At 33.9% G+C, this 12474-nt stretch overlaps 1 protein-coding gene across 3 annotated transcripts; it reads right to left on the reverse strand.

Moving 5' to 3' along the window:
* Window positions 1-5610: 5610 nt before the first annotated feature.
* LOC133699893 (beta-galactosidase 3-like) lies at window positions 5611-12028 on the reverse strand. 3 transcript variants are annotated; one of them, XM_062123402.1, is made up of 20 exons: window positions 11712-12028; window positions 11417-11500; window positions 11047-11254; window positions 10825-10920; window positions 10613-10725; window positions 10468-10534; window positions 10281-10373; window positions 10002-10145; window positions 9703-9791; window positions 9517-9622; window positions 9061-9148; window positions 8852-8970; window positions 8573-8737; window positions 8148-8326; window positions 7942-8051; window positions 7714-7823; window positions 6930-7040; window positions 6738-6851; window positions 6105-6307; window positions 5611-5945 (listed from the first exon to the last, which is right to left on the reverse strand). In XM_062123402.1, the coding sequence occupies exons 3-20, from the start codon at window positions 11215-11217 to the stop codon at window positions 5828-5830; spliced, it is 2196 nt and encodes a 731-aa protein (XP_061979386.1). In that variant the 5' UTR covers window positions 11218-11254; window positions 11417-11500; window positions 11712-12028; the 3' UTR covers window positions 5611-5827. The 3 variants fall into 3 exon arrangements, with proteins under 3 accessions (XP_061979386.1, XP_061979388.1, XP_061979387.1); XM_062123404.1 differs by lacking the exon at window positions 11712-12028 and having other exon boundaries at window positions 11409-11427; XM_062123403.1 differs by lacking the exons at window positions 11417-11500; window positions 11712-12028 and adding an exon at window positions 11339-11355.
* Between the last annotated feature and the right edge of the window lie 446 nt (window positions 12029-12474).

The following is a 12474-nucleotide window of genomic DNA, read 5'->3' on the forward strand; positions in this document are numbered from 1 at the left end:
TTGTATTTTAGTCTAATTTATTTGGTATTTTGTTTTTTTAAAAAAATTATTTTCTTTTTTCGTCTTTATTTTCATTGGTCTTTCTGCAACATAAGATTTTACATAAATTATTAATTAATTAATCTTCAGATTTTTTTATCTAAAAAATATTGTCCATACAAGATCAAGATAATAAAGTTATTAGTGCATAGCTGGAAAAGAATGTGTCAGCATGTTCACTTATAAAATATTTTAATTAATCTAATTGTCTTGCACTACGATTCAAGTTTGAGCAAATTATTTTTTGAATTACAAAAAAAATCTAGGTATTGTTAACATATTTTTTTAAAAAAATAGATTTTATCGATGAATTTAAAACTAATTGCATCGTAAACGATATTTTTATCAAATATTGAGATGAAAACATATTGGATCTACCTGAATCAATCCAAGTTAACATGCAAAACTAGAAGTTAATTCTCTAATTAACTCAATGTTTAAGGATAAAAAAAACAGCATTTAATTAAAAAAACACCATGCAAATACGGGTGAACCAACCAAACTTGCAATACAAGTCATGCATGTCATCAAATTCAATAACTTTTTTATCTTATAAATTATTTTTCATTTGATAGATTTATATGACAATAAAGTTTCTGTCAATTTTTTTGTATGAAATATTTTTTAAAATAAAAAAAACCATGAGAGGCACGTGAAACTGAGATAGCAAAGACAGAGGAAGAAATTGTATTATTTAAAAAATTAAAGGACAAAAAAATGCATAAAAAAAAGAGGGAGAGAAAATAGCTCGGGTGATGTGGCTTAAACCGTTAAAATTGTTATTCGGGGCATAGACTTAATCGAGTTCAATATTTTTTATATAAATTTATATTTAACTTAAATATATTTAAAAAAGGGCTAAAAAGGAACCCAACAACGCGACCTAATGGTCCAGTGCCCTGACCTTTGAAAGGAAAAGCCAGACATGTGGGACTTCAAGCCCAGGCCCGTGCACCTGAACCTTTTATTTATTTATTTAAAAGGACATCTGACATGTTATCCACCCTCATCTCTTTTTTTTTAAAAAAAGATACACAGCCAACACGTTGGCTTCTAGGGTAGACGACATGTCATCTATCAGCCAAGATTCCAGTCACCACTGTGGTGACCAGAAAATCGAGGCCAAAAAACTCATTTTCAACTTATTTCAACCCAAAAGCACTTTACAAACACTTTAAAAATATCAAGAAATCAACTTATCAACCTAACAAACCCACAAAATGATCCAAATTACAAAATAAAAACAAATACAATATATCATCCTTGACTTGAATCTAGTTTTTTAAGCTATATTAAAGTTTAAAACAACCACCATAAGACTCCCTTTACATAGTGGAACCCATTAACACCAAATATTAACCATTTTTTTTTTTTGTAACAACCCATGTTTTAATCATACCAATGTTAGATTAACTTCGTCTTTCCATGGTAAATAAAGGTATTTTACTTTTATATATATAATCACCCTTTTAGAATTTCTTGTTTCTACCAAAATCTTGACATAGTCTCCTTTATTTGTTTATCATTATCCATACATCATTATTGACATTTGTAATGAACATTCAACAGTCAACACTACAAAGTCTTTACAACCTCATGCATGTTTGTAACAACATCATTCATTGCACTTTTTTCTTTCATCCAAATCACATAACAATTTAATACAATGCAAATATATCTATGTAATTTAATTTAAATTACAACCAAAGATTATCAACTATGAAATTTAAAACATGAACTCATTCATGTTATTTATACATTTTTACAAACAAAAAGGGAATAAGTTTAAAACTTTAAATAAACAATACATTTTAGTTGATACAAAACCAAAAAGATAGTTTTTTACATAGTTCAATGATATAACAAAATACTATCTTAACTACATAAAACTAACAACCTAGAAGATAGATCAAGATGGTCCGACTATATAGAAGGATCATGTATGTTAAATTACATTTCAATCATTAGAGAGCAAAACTTTATTTAAAATAAATTAATGAACTAACACAAGCATTCAATTTATATCATGGCATAACCAATTGACATTGCCTCTCTTTTTTTCAGTTCATTTCATATTTTCAATAATTCATATCTTCATACATTAAATCATATCATTAAGTTTTTTTTCCTTTGCAAACTAGTTTTCTTTCATGGGTCATATAATTGGAACTAAATATATTGCTCAATCTCCTTCTCAATGATAATTCCATTCTATAATTCAAATTACACAAAACCTCCATACATAATGGTAGGTTCTATTCCTCAACCTCTGTACCTAATGGCATGTTAGTATTGACCTTCATCTTGATGGCAAGTCAACATCGACTTTCATACATAATGACAAGTTGACATTGACATCTACACCTAATAACATGTTGATATTTTTTAAATTAAATAACATCACCATCAAAAGTCCATTTCTCACAATTCCATTTCAAGTCAACGATTCCATTTACTCTTTTTTACATCTTGAGTATACTCGTTCATAAAATTTCAAGATAAATTCTTGACTAAAGATTGTTATGCATGTAATATTGGAATTTAAAAGAGTAAAGTTTAAAAGCATGTACCTGCTCCTCTTGTAGGTCTAGCTTTTTTTGTTTGGACTCCCACTCCTGAAGTCTCTCCTGTATCAATAAGATACCATTCATTAACAAACCACTTCATTTATCGATTTTAGGAACCTAAATTTTAGTCCATCTCAATTTTCTTCACTTATCAACAACTTTTATTTTTTTATACACAATTCTATGCATATGAACTTTATGATTGTATTCAAAATTCACATTCAAAATACATTGAGTTTCCTTTAGCATTAGTAGTCACATTTGCTTATGTTTAATACTCATTAGTATTTCATAACTTTCATAAATTTTACCTAACTCTTTTACTTTGTACTTCTATACCTTAATTTCAAACACATTTCAATTTGGTCATTCAAGCTATATTCATGCATTAATTTTAACATCGTCTAAATCATAAATTTCAAATAATTATCCTCCTTTTTTTAATGAGATTTTAAGCTAAAGTAGGTTTGTTTTTACCACATTTACGTAGATTAATTTAAATCCAATTCAAATCATTATAACCCCTTCTCCCTAAAAAAAAAACACTCATCTTTCTTCTTCAATTGTTCATTATTTTATATCATTTATAACCTATTTCATCACAATTCCATCAAACTTTGATAATTTCATATTTTCTTCAAATTGTCTTCCAATAACCTTAATTCAAAAATTATACATTAAATTTATTTATTTTCATTCAAACTTATTTAAATGAGTTTATAGCTCGTAATAAAATGAGTTTTGAATACAAACCAATCAAAGTTTTCCCCACCTTTTTTCCCCTATTGGCCATGACTTCGAGAAGCTCAAAACCCTGTTTTTTATTTTTTAGGATTGTAATTGTGTATTTTCAAGGGGTTTTCAATCTTAGTGGTTGGAATAGATGTCAACGATAAGTCTTCTCTCCCAACACCGAAATTTATGAAAACCTAAGGGGCTGATCACCTATTAAGTTAAAAAGATAGGGGATTAAACTAAATTTTCTTGATAAAATTAGAATATGCTACCTATTTTGCCCATGTTTTTCACTTTGGTCATTTATTTTTTAATTTCACCCTTTCTTTTTAAAAAAAGGAACTAATTGGCTATTAATTTGGGTCTATAAGGGTTCAATTGTGCAAAACAAAAAATTAAAAATCAAATTGAAAAATAAAAAAAAAATCATTGCTCTAATTCATAATGATTTGTGAGAGGGTGAATAGTAAATAAGTGCATAGTAAAATCACTATCCTTTTCAATTTCTTTTAATATTTTAAATTTGAATTTTACATCTTTAGTTTCCATATAAATTTTTTATTATAAACTTCTTTAGTATTCTTAAAATAGCATGTAAGCCCATTTAATTTTCTATATTTAAAAATCTTCTTGTATTTTAGTTAGTTTCAAATCTAGATGTAGAAGCGCAAGTGAAAATGAATGATGCTCTCTAGAGAAAGTGAGGCGATAAATGCCGAGGAAGCAGATTTTCTAGCAAGATCAAACAAGAAGATCAAGACAAATACAATATAACAAGCTATAAAGGAAGGCAACACATATGTATGGATCATCTCAAGCCCCTAATGCTTAAAGAAGTTTTGTTCTTGGAAGACAGATTGTAGATAGATAGGCACGTGGAATGGAGGACAACTCCATTTTCTCAGTTTATTCTGGTGGTGTTCATTTTCGTCTTGTAATAAGCTTTTGAAAGTGAGTTTTAATTTATTTTTTTTACTTGAAAACGCACTAAATTAAAGATTTTTAAATGTTTTTAATATCTTGATATTAAAAAAAAAATCTTAAAAAATATTATTTTTATATATTTTTGTAACATGCTATCAAATTAACTCATTCATATTGAGACATCAAGCCATAAGAGATTCAAAAGGAATTTGTTGCAATTCGCGAATCAATCAATATAACAGCAACTTATAACTGTACACAGAATCAGAATCCCTTGCAGCAGTTAGGGTGATCAATCAAGATTATGCAATGGTCTGGGAGATTAATCAAAATAGTCCACAGTCTGACCTTCTGTATCTCTCCTGGATCACTTCTTATAACATCAGTAGGCAGGCTAACAAAGTGTCTGCTTGGTTGGCTAGAAATGCAAGACTTCTCAGTGCCCGTCAAGGCACTTGGATTTCTAACCCATCACAAGCTCTGTTTCTCTCTACTTGTAAACGATTACAACGAGTAATGCTATTTCAGCTGCTGCTGTTGCTGTGATTGAAAAAAAATGGAATTTGTTTGACTGGCATATGTATGCATGCTACACAAAAGGATAATTTGCCTGCAGATGCCAGGCATTGAAGGGAAAGAAGGGATAGTAATTATCACGTATCTCATGCAGCTCGTGAGCCATGTCAGCCTATCAAGTGAGGTTCAGTGCATTGATTCATGAAAACACCCATTGAAAAAACTTGTAAAGAACCTTGTTTTTCTCTTTTAAGATGACCTTCAATGAGAATTAAGTTCATAAACTTCTTTTGTTGTCGCCAACGGGTTATTCTTTGTCACTAAGATTCAAGATTTATAATTTCATTTTATTTCTTGTATTCAAATCCTAATAAAATAGCTTAGCATTTATAAATTTGTGTTATCTTCTTCAGTTATTCATCCATCGAGCTTGGAAAAAAAAACATTACTTGCTATTGAAAAATTCTTGCATTTGCAAGATTAACAATGGATTACGTTTCAAATCTTAACAGGGTTCTCTCACAAATCACAGCATGGAATGTTTTGTGTAATCAGTCGAGTATCTCTTGGAGAAGCAGTCTTTTGCACATTAACCTTTGCTAACTAAGTTATACTCTCTTGTTTTTTCTAATAAGCTAGGCTTGGAGTAGCCTGGAGACCTGGACCATTTACCTTTTAGGTCTATTCATTGCCGTATTGGTTCATTTGTTAGAGGTGAATTGCCGTAGTGGTTCTTGAACGACCTAAGATGAAAACTGAAAAGTAACGGCGGACCCCAAGGCCCGGGACTACTGTCAACCAGAACCAGCATCAGAAAAAGACGAGGGACTCCAGAAAAAGACGAGGGACTGCAAGTTTTATTTATAACTTATGAGCGAAGGGGTTTGCCATCACCTAACAACTAGCTAGGTACACTAGAAAGGATATCCTATATAAATAGTGTCGAAGGATGGTAGGAGGAAGGCTAGGGTGGTATGTCACGGCTCATGAAAGCACTCATAAGAGCATGGAGAAGCGTTTTTCTTTGTCGAGGGTATGGCTATGAATCAATGACTTGCCACCAATCGTTTTACAAGAGAAATTCTTGACGCATCGCCTCCAATTTCTTCAAATAATACCAACAAATTTCGAGTCGACTTCAACCATGACCTCGGAACATGGTACCTGAAAATGTAAAAAGGGTTTTAGCAAGAAAGTAGAGCCACGCACACATACTCTTATAGTGATATTTTCATCAGCCTATTACGTGCAACAATCGAAGTCAATTTAGTAGCTGTTTTTTCCCTTGATAGTGCTAGTTACTCTGTAGAAGGAAGCTTTTACCATTTTTGAGTTGGTTGGCCACAGCCCAGTTGGCACCTTGCAGGCCGGAATGTAGCCGAATAGCTGCATCCACTGCAATTTCCTTCAGCATAAAGAGTCCAATATCTTCCGATGCTATGCCCATTGATCCACACTTGGCCCTTCCCCATACTGCCCATGTCCAAAGCCAGGGGATCATCTCCTTTTGGTGAATTAAAATAGGCCTGCAAACCCAATAAGAAGTTAAAACAGCTTTAGCCATAATCACTAGCTTTCATGTTAAGTGGTGAATTAAACTCAATACTATATTTGGTTTTTAAAATAATTAAGTTTTATGTTTCAGAATTTATTAAAAAATTGAGTTCAAAATTTATTTATTGTGCAACAGTTTGCATTCCTTTTTAACTGAATTTTGTAAGCATTCATGATAATAAAGCTAAAATATTTTATTAAAATATTTTACACATCTTTTTTAATATATATTAGCTTTAATCACAGTTTTTACCAAACACGTATCTAAATTCAACTAACTACAATTAAAATACCTTTTTAAAATTTATTTTGTTCAAACCATAACCAAAAAAATCTATCTCAAGAACAAAAACAACCTATAAACTGCAAGAGTCAAGAGACATAAATTTTATGCTGTAATACCTTGTACCATGTCAATGGTTGTTGTTTCCGTACCATCAAGGACCCTTGTATCCAATCAACTAGTGAAACGGATTTCGGAGATCGTAGATTCATATCTTCTCCTTTAAGCCCAACCTAAGGAAAGGAAACAAAAAAAAATGAGACAAAAGAAAAGGTCAAGAGATAAATCACAAATGTGTACAGCTGAACAACCTTGTACGACCATTTCTGCCAGGTCAAGTCCCTTTGCCCTTCGTCCAGGCCATGGAGAGTAACTGGCCCTAAGATTCCCGTGTTCCATGTCTCAAAACGGGGACCATTATTCTTCAACAACCAGCAGCATGAAAATCAGTTCAAAACAGTCCGAGTAATAATTTAAAGATGGCAACGACATGACATAGATTACGTCCAAAAGAAGAGCCAGATTTATAATAAGAATCAAAATGCCAAATTTATTGTTTCTCAGTCCAGAAAACAAATATTGTTCTTTTCTTTCAAACAAATTCATAATAGTCTTTGATAGTTTTAAGATTTTCAGTCCCCCCCCCCCCCCCCTCCCTCCTTACTATACAATTTGCCCCCGTAGTTTTTGAAGCTTTCTCATTATTCCACCACAAATCTACTAAAAAGCAATTTGTTTAGAATAATTGTACAGGGGATTATCAAAATAGACTATTTTTACAATTCAATTTTGACTTTGTAATTTTGTTTATATCCAGTATTATATAGTAAAGTAATACTAGTTATGTAATACTATCTATTGAAAAGGTATTTTAATTTTTTCCCTAGTTCCAGCTTCGCCCCTGTTTAGTGGCATATTTGGCTTGCAGATGAGACAGAACAAGATTGTATGTGGGATACTTCTTGTCTTGTTCCCTGTGACCATGTCCGTGCTCCATGCACCATTTTAAGTTAGACAAGTATAACTTGTCGTGTCTTGTCCTGCCCCCATCTCATACCCCACCCAAGTCTTCTGTGTGGGGATTGGAGAACTTACCGGCAATCCAACGGCCACACTGAGCAGTGAAACTCTATTTTTCCCAGCATGGAATTTCACATCTTCTGTAAATGTGAATCTCCTTTGCTCCCTAGTCCCATGTGCAGATCCTGCCATAGTTAGAGATACAGTTTATCTTATCTTTCATGGTGTTTCGTTCTGAAGAAATAATAGCCTTGCATCGAATAATCCAACACTACTTGGTGCATGTAAAATTCAACACTTTACCTGAAAGTTCTCCATTGATAAAAACATGCAATGCATGGCCTGCTGACTGCACTGTCAGAACGGGAAGTCGGCCTCCACGTAGAAATGATTCCGATGAACTTATATGAACACTAGAATCACCATGGAATCAGAAATTTTGATTGCGAGTAGTTACTTTTTATTTGTTGTCAAGGGAACAAAAAAAGGCAAAATTAACTAAAATTCACCTCGTTGTGTACCACAGGTAGTCACTTGTATCTCTGGTTATATTTAATTGTTCCAACAGGCCAGCAACTGTGATCATTTTATCATCATCCACTGATGATATGTCTTCGTTGAAGGTTTCCCATGAGAGCAATTCAGAATCTGTAGGCAACATATGCACTTGGGATGTTTGAACTCCAACCTGCAAATTGAGGGGTATTATATGGTTCGTTTTTCACAATATCTTGCGAAAAGTTTATTCTGTTTTTGCTGAAATCATACCAAGTAATGTATCTCATCATGATGGTAGGGATTGCATGTATTCAATTAAGCCATGATACAGGATGAATTGCAGTAAAATGATTGCATAGTAAATAAAAAAAAACCAGTGAAAGATTTACAAAGTACGGTGAATTGGAAGAAAGCCTTATTGTTTCCTTTCACTCACTTGGGCAGTGTTGAAAACAACATTTTTGCAATCTGGAAGGATGCTGATAGACCAAGGTGGCAGGCTGTACTGGATGTTATTGAATTTTACCCTTGCAGCTTGCTTCGTGTTGTAGTTTGATAGGAAAGCTGCACAGCCTCCAGAATAAGAAGAGAATACATGTGCCTGAAAAATGTTATATTGCATCAAGAAGGGTTTGCATATATAAACTACACAACAGTATCCATGTGCTGGTGAATTTATTTCTCTCACATCCTCCGTAGAGTTTACATTACAAACCTGCTCATAACTTCCCAGGGATGTGACAGTAGAATCAGCAGCGAGCAAAGCTTTTTCACATAATTTAATAGCCTTATGTAGCTCCTTTAAGTGGCCATACTTAGGTTGCCTGATCAATCCTATTGAATTAGTATGGAGCTGCCATGAGTTAGTGAAATATCAAAAACAGGCTAGTTGATTAAATCACAGGATGAGCTCAAATTTGTCACCATATTCATCGATCGGCGCATCATAGTCATAGCTTGTAGTGATGAAAGGGCCTCCAGAAGTTCTTCCAAAGTTGGTTCCTCCATGGTACTGCAAAAATAATTATCTTGATCATAATGATATTTACATTGTTTAGAGCGTGATACAATTCGGAGTAGCGTGTCAAATGAGAAAACCAGCTTATGCCTTATCGGAAGACCATAATCTGTTAATCACAAGATGTAATGTTTCTTTTGACAGCCGAAAATTTATGAAAAGCAGAAAAACTTTATTTAGAACCTTTATCAGATGCAAAGTTCAGAATTTTCCTTATCCTTAAAGGAAGCTGTTCTGCTTTTTCTTTGAGGACTGGAGGACAAGAGAAAGTAAATGCATTTGCTTCTTGTAATAAAAAGAATTGTGTAAGTTTGTTAATGGGATTTTAGCATCGAATGTAATGGTTAAGTTGGCAGACTAACCATGTAGTAGTTAACCAAAGAGCCTCCCTTCTGAATGAACCGAGCAACTGCAAATGCTAAATCCTCAGCCGGGCGCTGGTGGTTTGGACCACCAAAGTCTGTGAACCTATACAAAATACCAAAAGCAAATAAAAGTATGCATCCCACAGAACACTTTTAAGGACCGATGATAAGCATGAAACTTACCAGCCAGTCCATGCCTCAGTCCACATTGTGGGTTTGTAAGGTTTATTTGGAGAGAAATAGTCACAGTAAAAACCATTGCAGGTGTTTATCTGTTGATAAGATTTACTAACATGGTTTAAGACCCTCATTGTTAAAGCAGAAATGACACTTACATTAAGATTAAGGGTTCTGTCTTAATTCCTCGCAACAAAATAAATTTCGTCACTTGTTGATATCAAATGTTGTCATTCAATGAAGGACTTCAACAGCCAATCCATCAACATGAAATAAATTTAGAGGAAATATACTAGTTTTCTTACCACTGGGTCTGGGGCATCAAACTCCTTGCACATAACCCATGGAACCCCGGTATCCATCGAAATAGCCATATGTGCAGCCCAAGTCATATATGCATGACCAGGAGATCCAAATGCCTTGCTTTCAGGCTCATACTCATTCTCAATCTGCACTAAAGAAATCTATGAGTATAAGAAAGAGTAAATTTAATGAATATGAAGTTGGAGATCTATGTGATTTATAGCTCTCTTGAAAGCCTGAATTATAGAGCAAGATAATCGAAGAAAAACTGAAAACCATACCTGAGAGAGGATTATTGGGCCACCTTGAGACTGAAAAAGATTTTCATCTTTCATCATTTGAACAATTTTTTGGGTGAATTTTTGCATTGCCGACTGCAAAATCAAGATGATAAGACAGTAACAACCAAGTTCACATAGCCATTTGGATTCTTGCAAAATGGCAATAGATGTTCAGATAGAGAGAGACCTTGAAAGGCTCATTGTCTGTCCTAAAGCTTATCCCTGGAACATACTTCAACCAGACAGGAAACCCTCTAAAATAATGAGACAAAAGATTGGTAAAGAACCTCAAATCTTGAAGCACATAAAGGAAAAACTATCTCTACTATTACCCAAAGTTCCATTCTGCACATATATATGGTCCAATCCGAAGATGCACGTAAAGTCCAGCTTCATGGACCAACTTGATGAACCGAACCAAATCATATCTCCCGTCAAAATTATACTAGAAAAAAAATATTACAGAAATAATCAATGTGATAACAGAAAATGCAAGAACAACTACGAGAAAACAGAGGAAACAGAGTTTTAAGGAGCAAAGCACATTGCCAGGAGAAGGCTCGTGAAGGTTCCAAAAGACATAAGTGTCTATAACATCCAAACCACCATCTTTAGCCTTCTGTATAAGACCTTCCCACATCTGCATTTCATGGACACATACATAGAACTACACATCAGCCAAAATTCTAATAAAATCCTTAACATGGAAACAGTATTTTCTTGGCAAAAATGCGAGAATGGTTATTGAGTATGGGAAATAGAAAACCTCAGGGGTGCTTCTAGGATAGTGAATAGAACCAGAGAAGAGAATCTTCCTCTGCCCGTTGATAATAAGTGCCTTCTTGTCGTAAGTAACATTGCACTGTATCAACTGGAGACTTGTTAACAAAACTACAGAGACAGAAAACAACCACTTGGTAGTTGAGTTGGCTGCCATTTTCTCTTCTGAGATTGAGAAAGAGAGACAAGGGAGCCTGGGAAGTCGATAAAAGAAGTATAAAATGTGGGAAAAGAAAGAATAGAAATTGAAAAGAAAAAGAAAGTGGTTATTGGACTACCAATCCGCAGCTACACAATGGTACTTTTGTCTTGAAGTATTTTACTACAAATAATATGAAGATAAAGTACATTCTAACCACTGCAATGTTCCACTTCTGCCTCTGTTGTTTAAAATTTCCCGATACCAGCCTCAGAATTTCCAAGCAGTTCAAATCTTGGCCCTTTGTTGTTAAATAGCCAATGGCAAATAACGCCGAGACATGAAAGAAAAGGTAGGAAAAAGGAGAGCATTAAGCGAGCAATTTCACACAGAAGCGATGCATTAGAGTTTAAAACTTTTGGGGGATTATAGGGTTTAACTTCGTAGAATTTTAATCTATCAGGGTAGAAGTGGAGCATTGCTTAATCTATAGGGTCTAAAAAACAATTTACCTAATATTACATGATTGTAAAGGAAGATTGTTGGTTCAAAAGGGTAAACACAGGGCAACCACTCAAAAGCACGGCCTCCACCCCTGTAGAAAAATTAGAGGTGTAAAGGACTGGTGGTAATATTTTATGCAAAGCAGAACGAGGGGCAGTCTCAAAATATCCCACATTTCCTTTGTAAAGGAGGGAGGGAGGGAGTACAAAAACGAAGCATAAGAATGCTTGTACTGAACATTAAACCTAAACCAACAACACAAATTGCAATAAAATAAGGTAAGAGTATTTGGCCCGAAAACAAAATTATTTAGTATCTGCGTTTGCGAGAATTTTGCCGTCTTTTGATGATCCAATCCAAATGAGAGCCACTACTTTTAAGAAATACATGCAATGTAATGATAAGAACAAAGAACAGGAAAAGGACATGCATGGGTCATATGCTAACAGCTCTGGTAACCAACCCCATATACGTGTTGTGTGCCAACCTCAGCACGTTATCCTCTACTTGATTTTGAATTTCTTCTTATCACAAACAATCCTTGATCTTGCAAAATATATACTAAAATCTGGATTAGAAAAACTACAAAAAATCAATAATTTTATGTCGGTTGACGAGAGCCTATCGGTGCTGCAGGAATGGAAAAAAGAAGGCCCATCAGAGTCAAATGAATGAATAGATGCAGTGAAAGCAGTACATCGGATTCAATCCAAATGAGCGCCTTTTTGAAATATATGCCCATGCGAGGGGTCCCATTGATTTATAATTTAG

Source organism: Populus nigra, chromosome 7 (assembly GCF_951802175.1).
Source record: "Populus nigra chromosome 7, ddPopNigr1.1, whole genome shotgun sequence".
Taxonomy (NCBI): domain Eukaryota; kingdom Viridiplantae; phylum Streptophyta; class Magnoliopsida; order Malpighiales; family Salicaceae; genus Populus; species Populus nigra.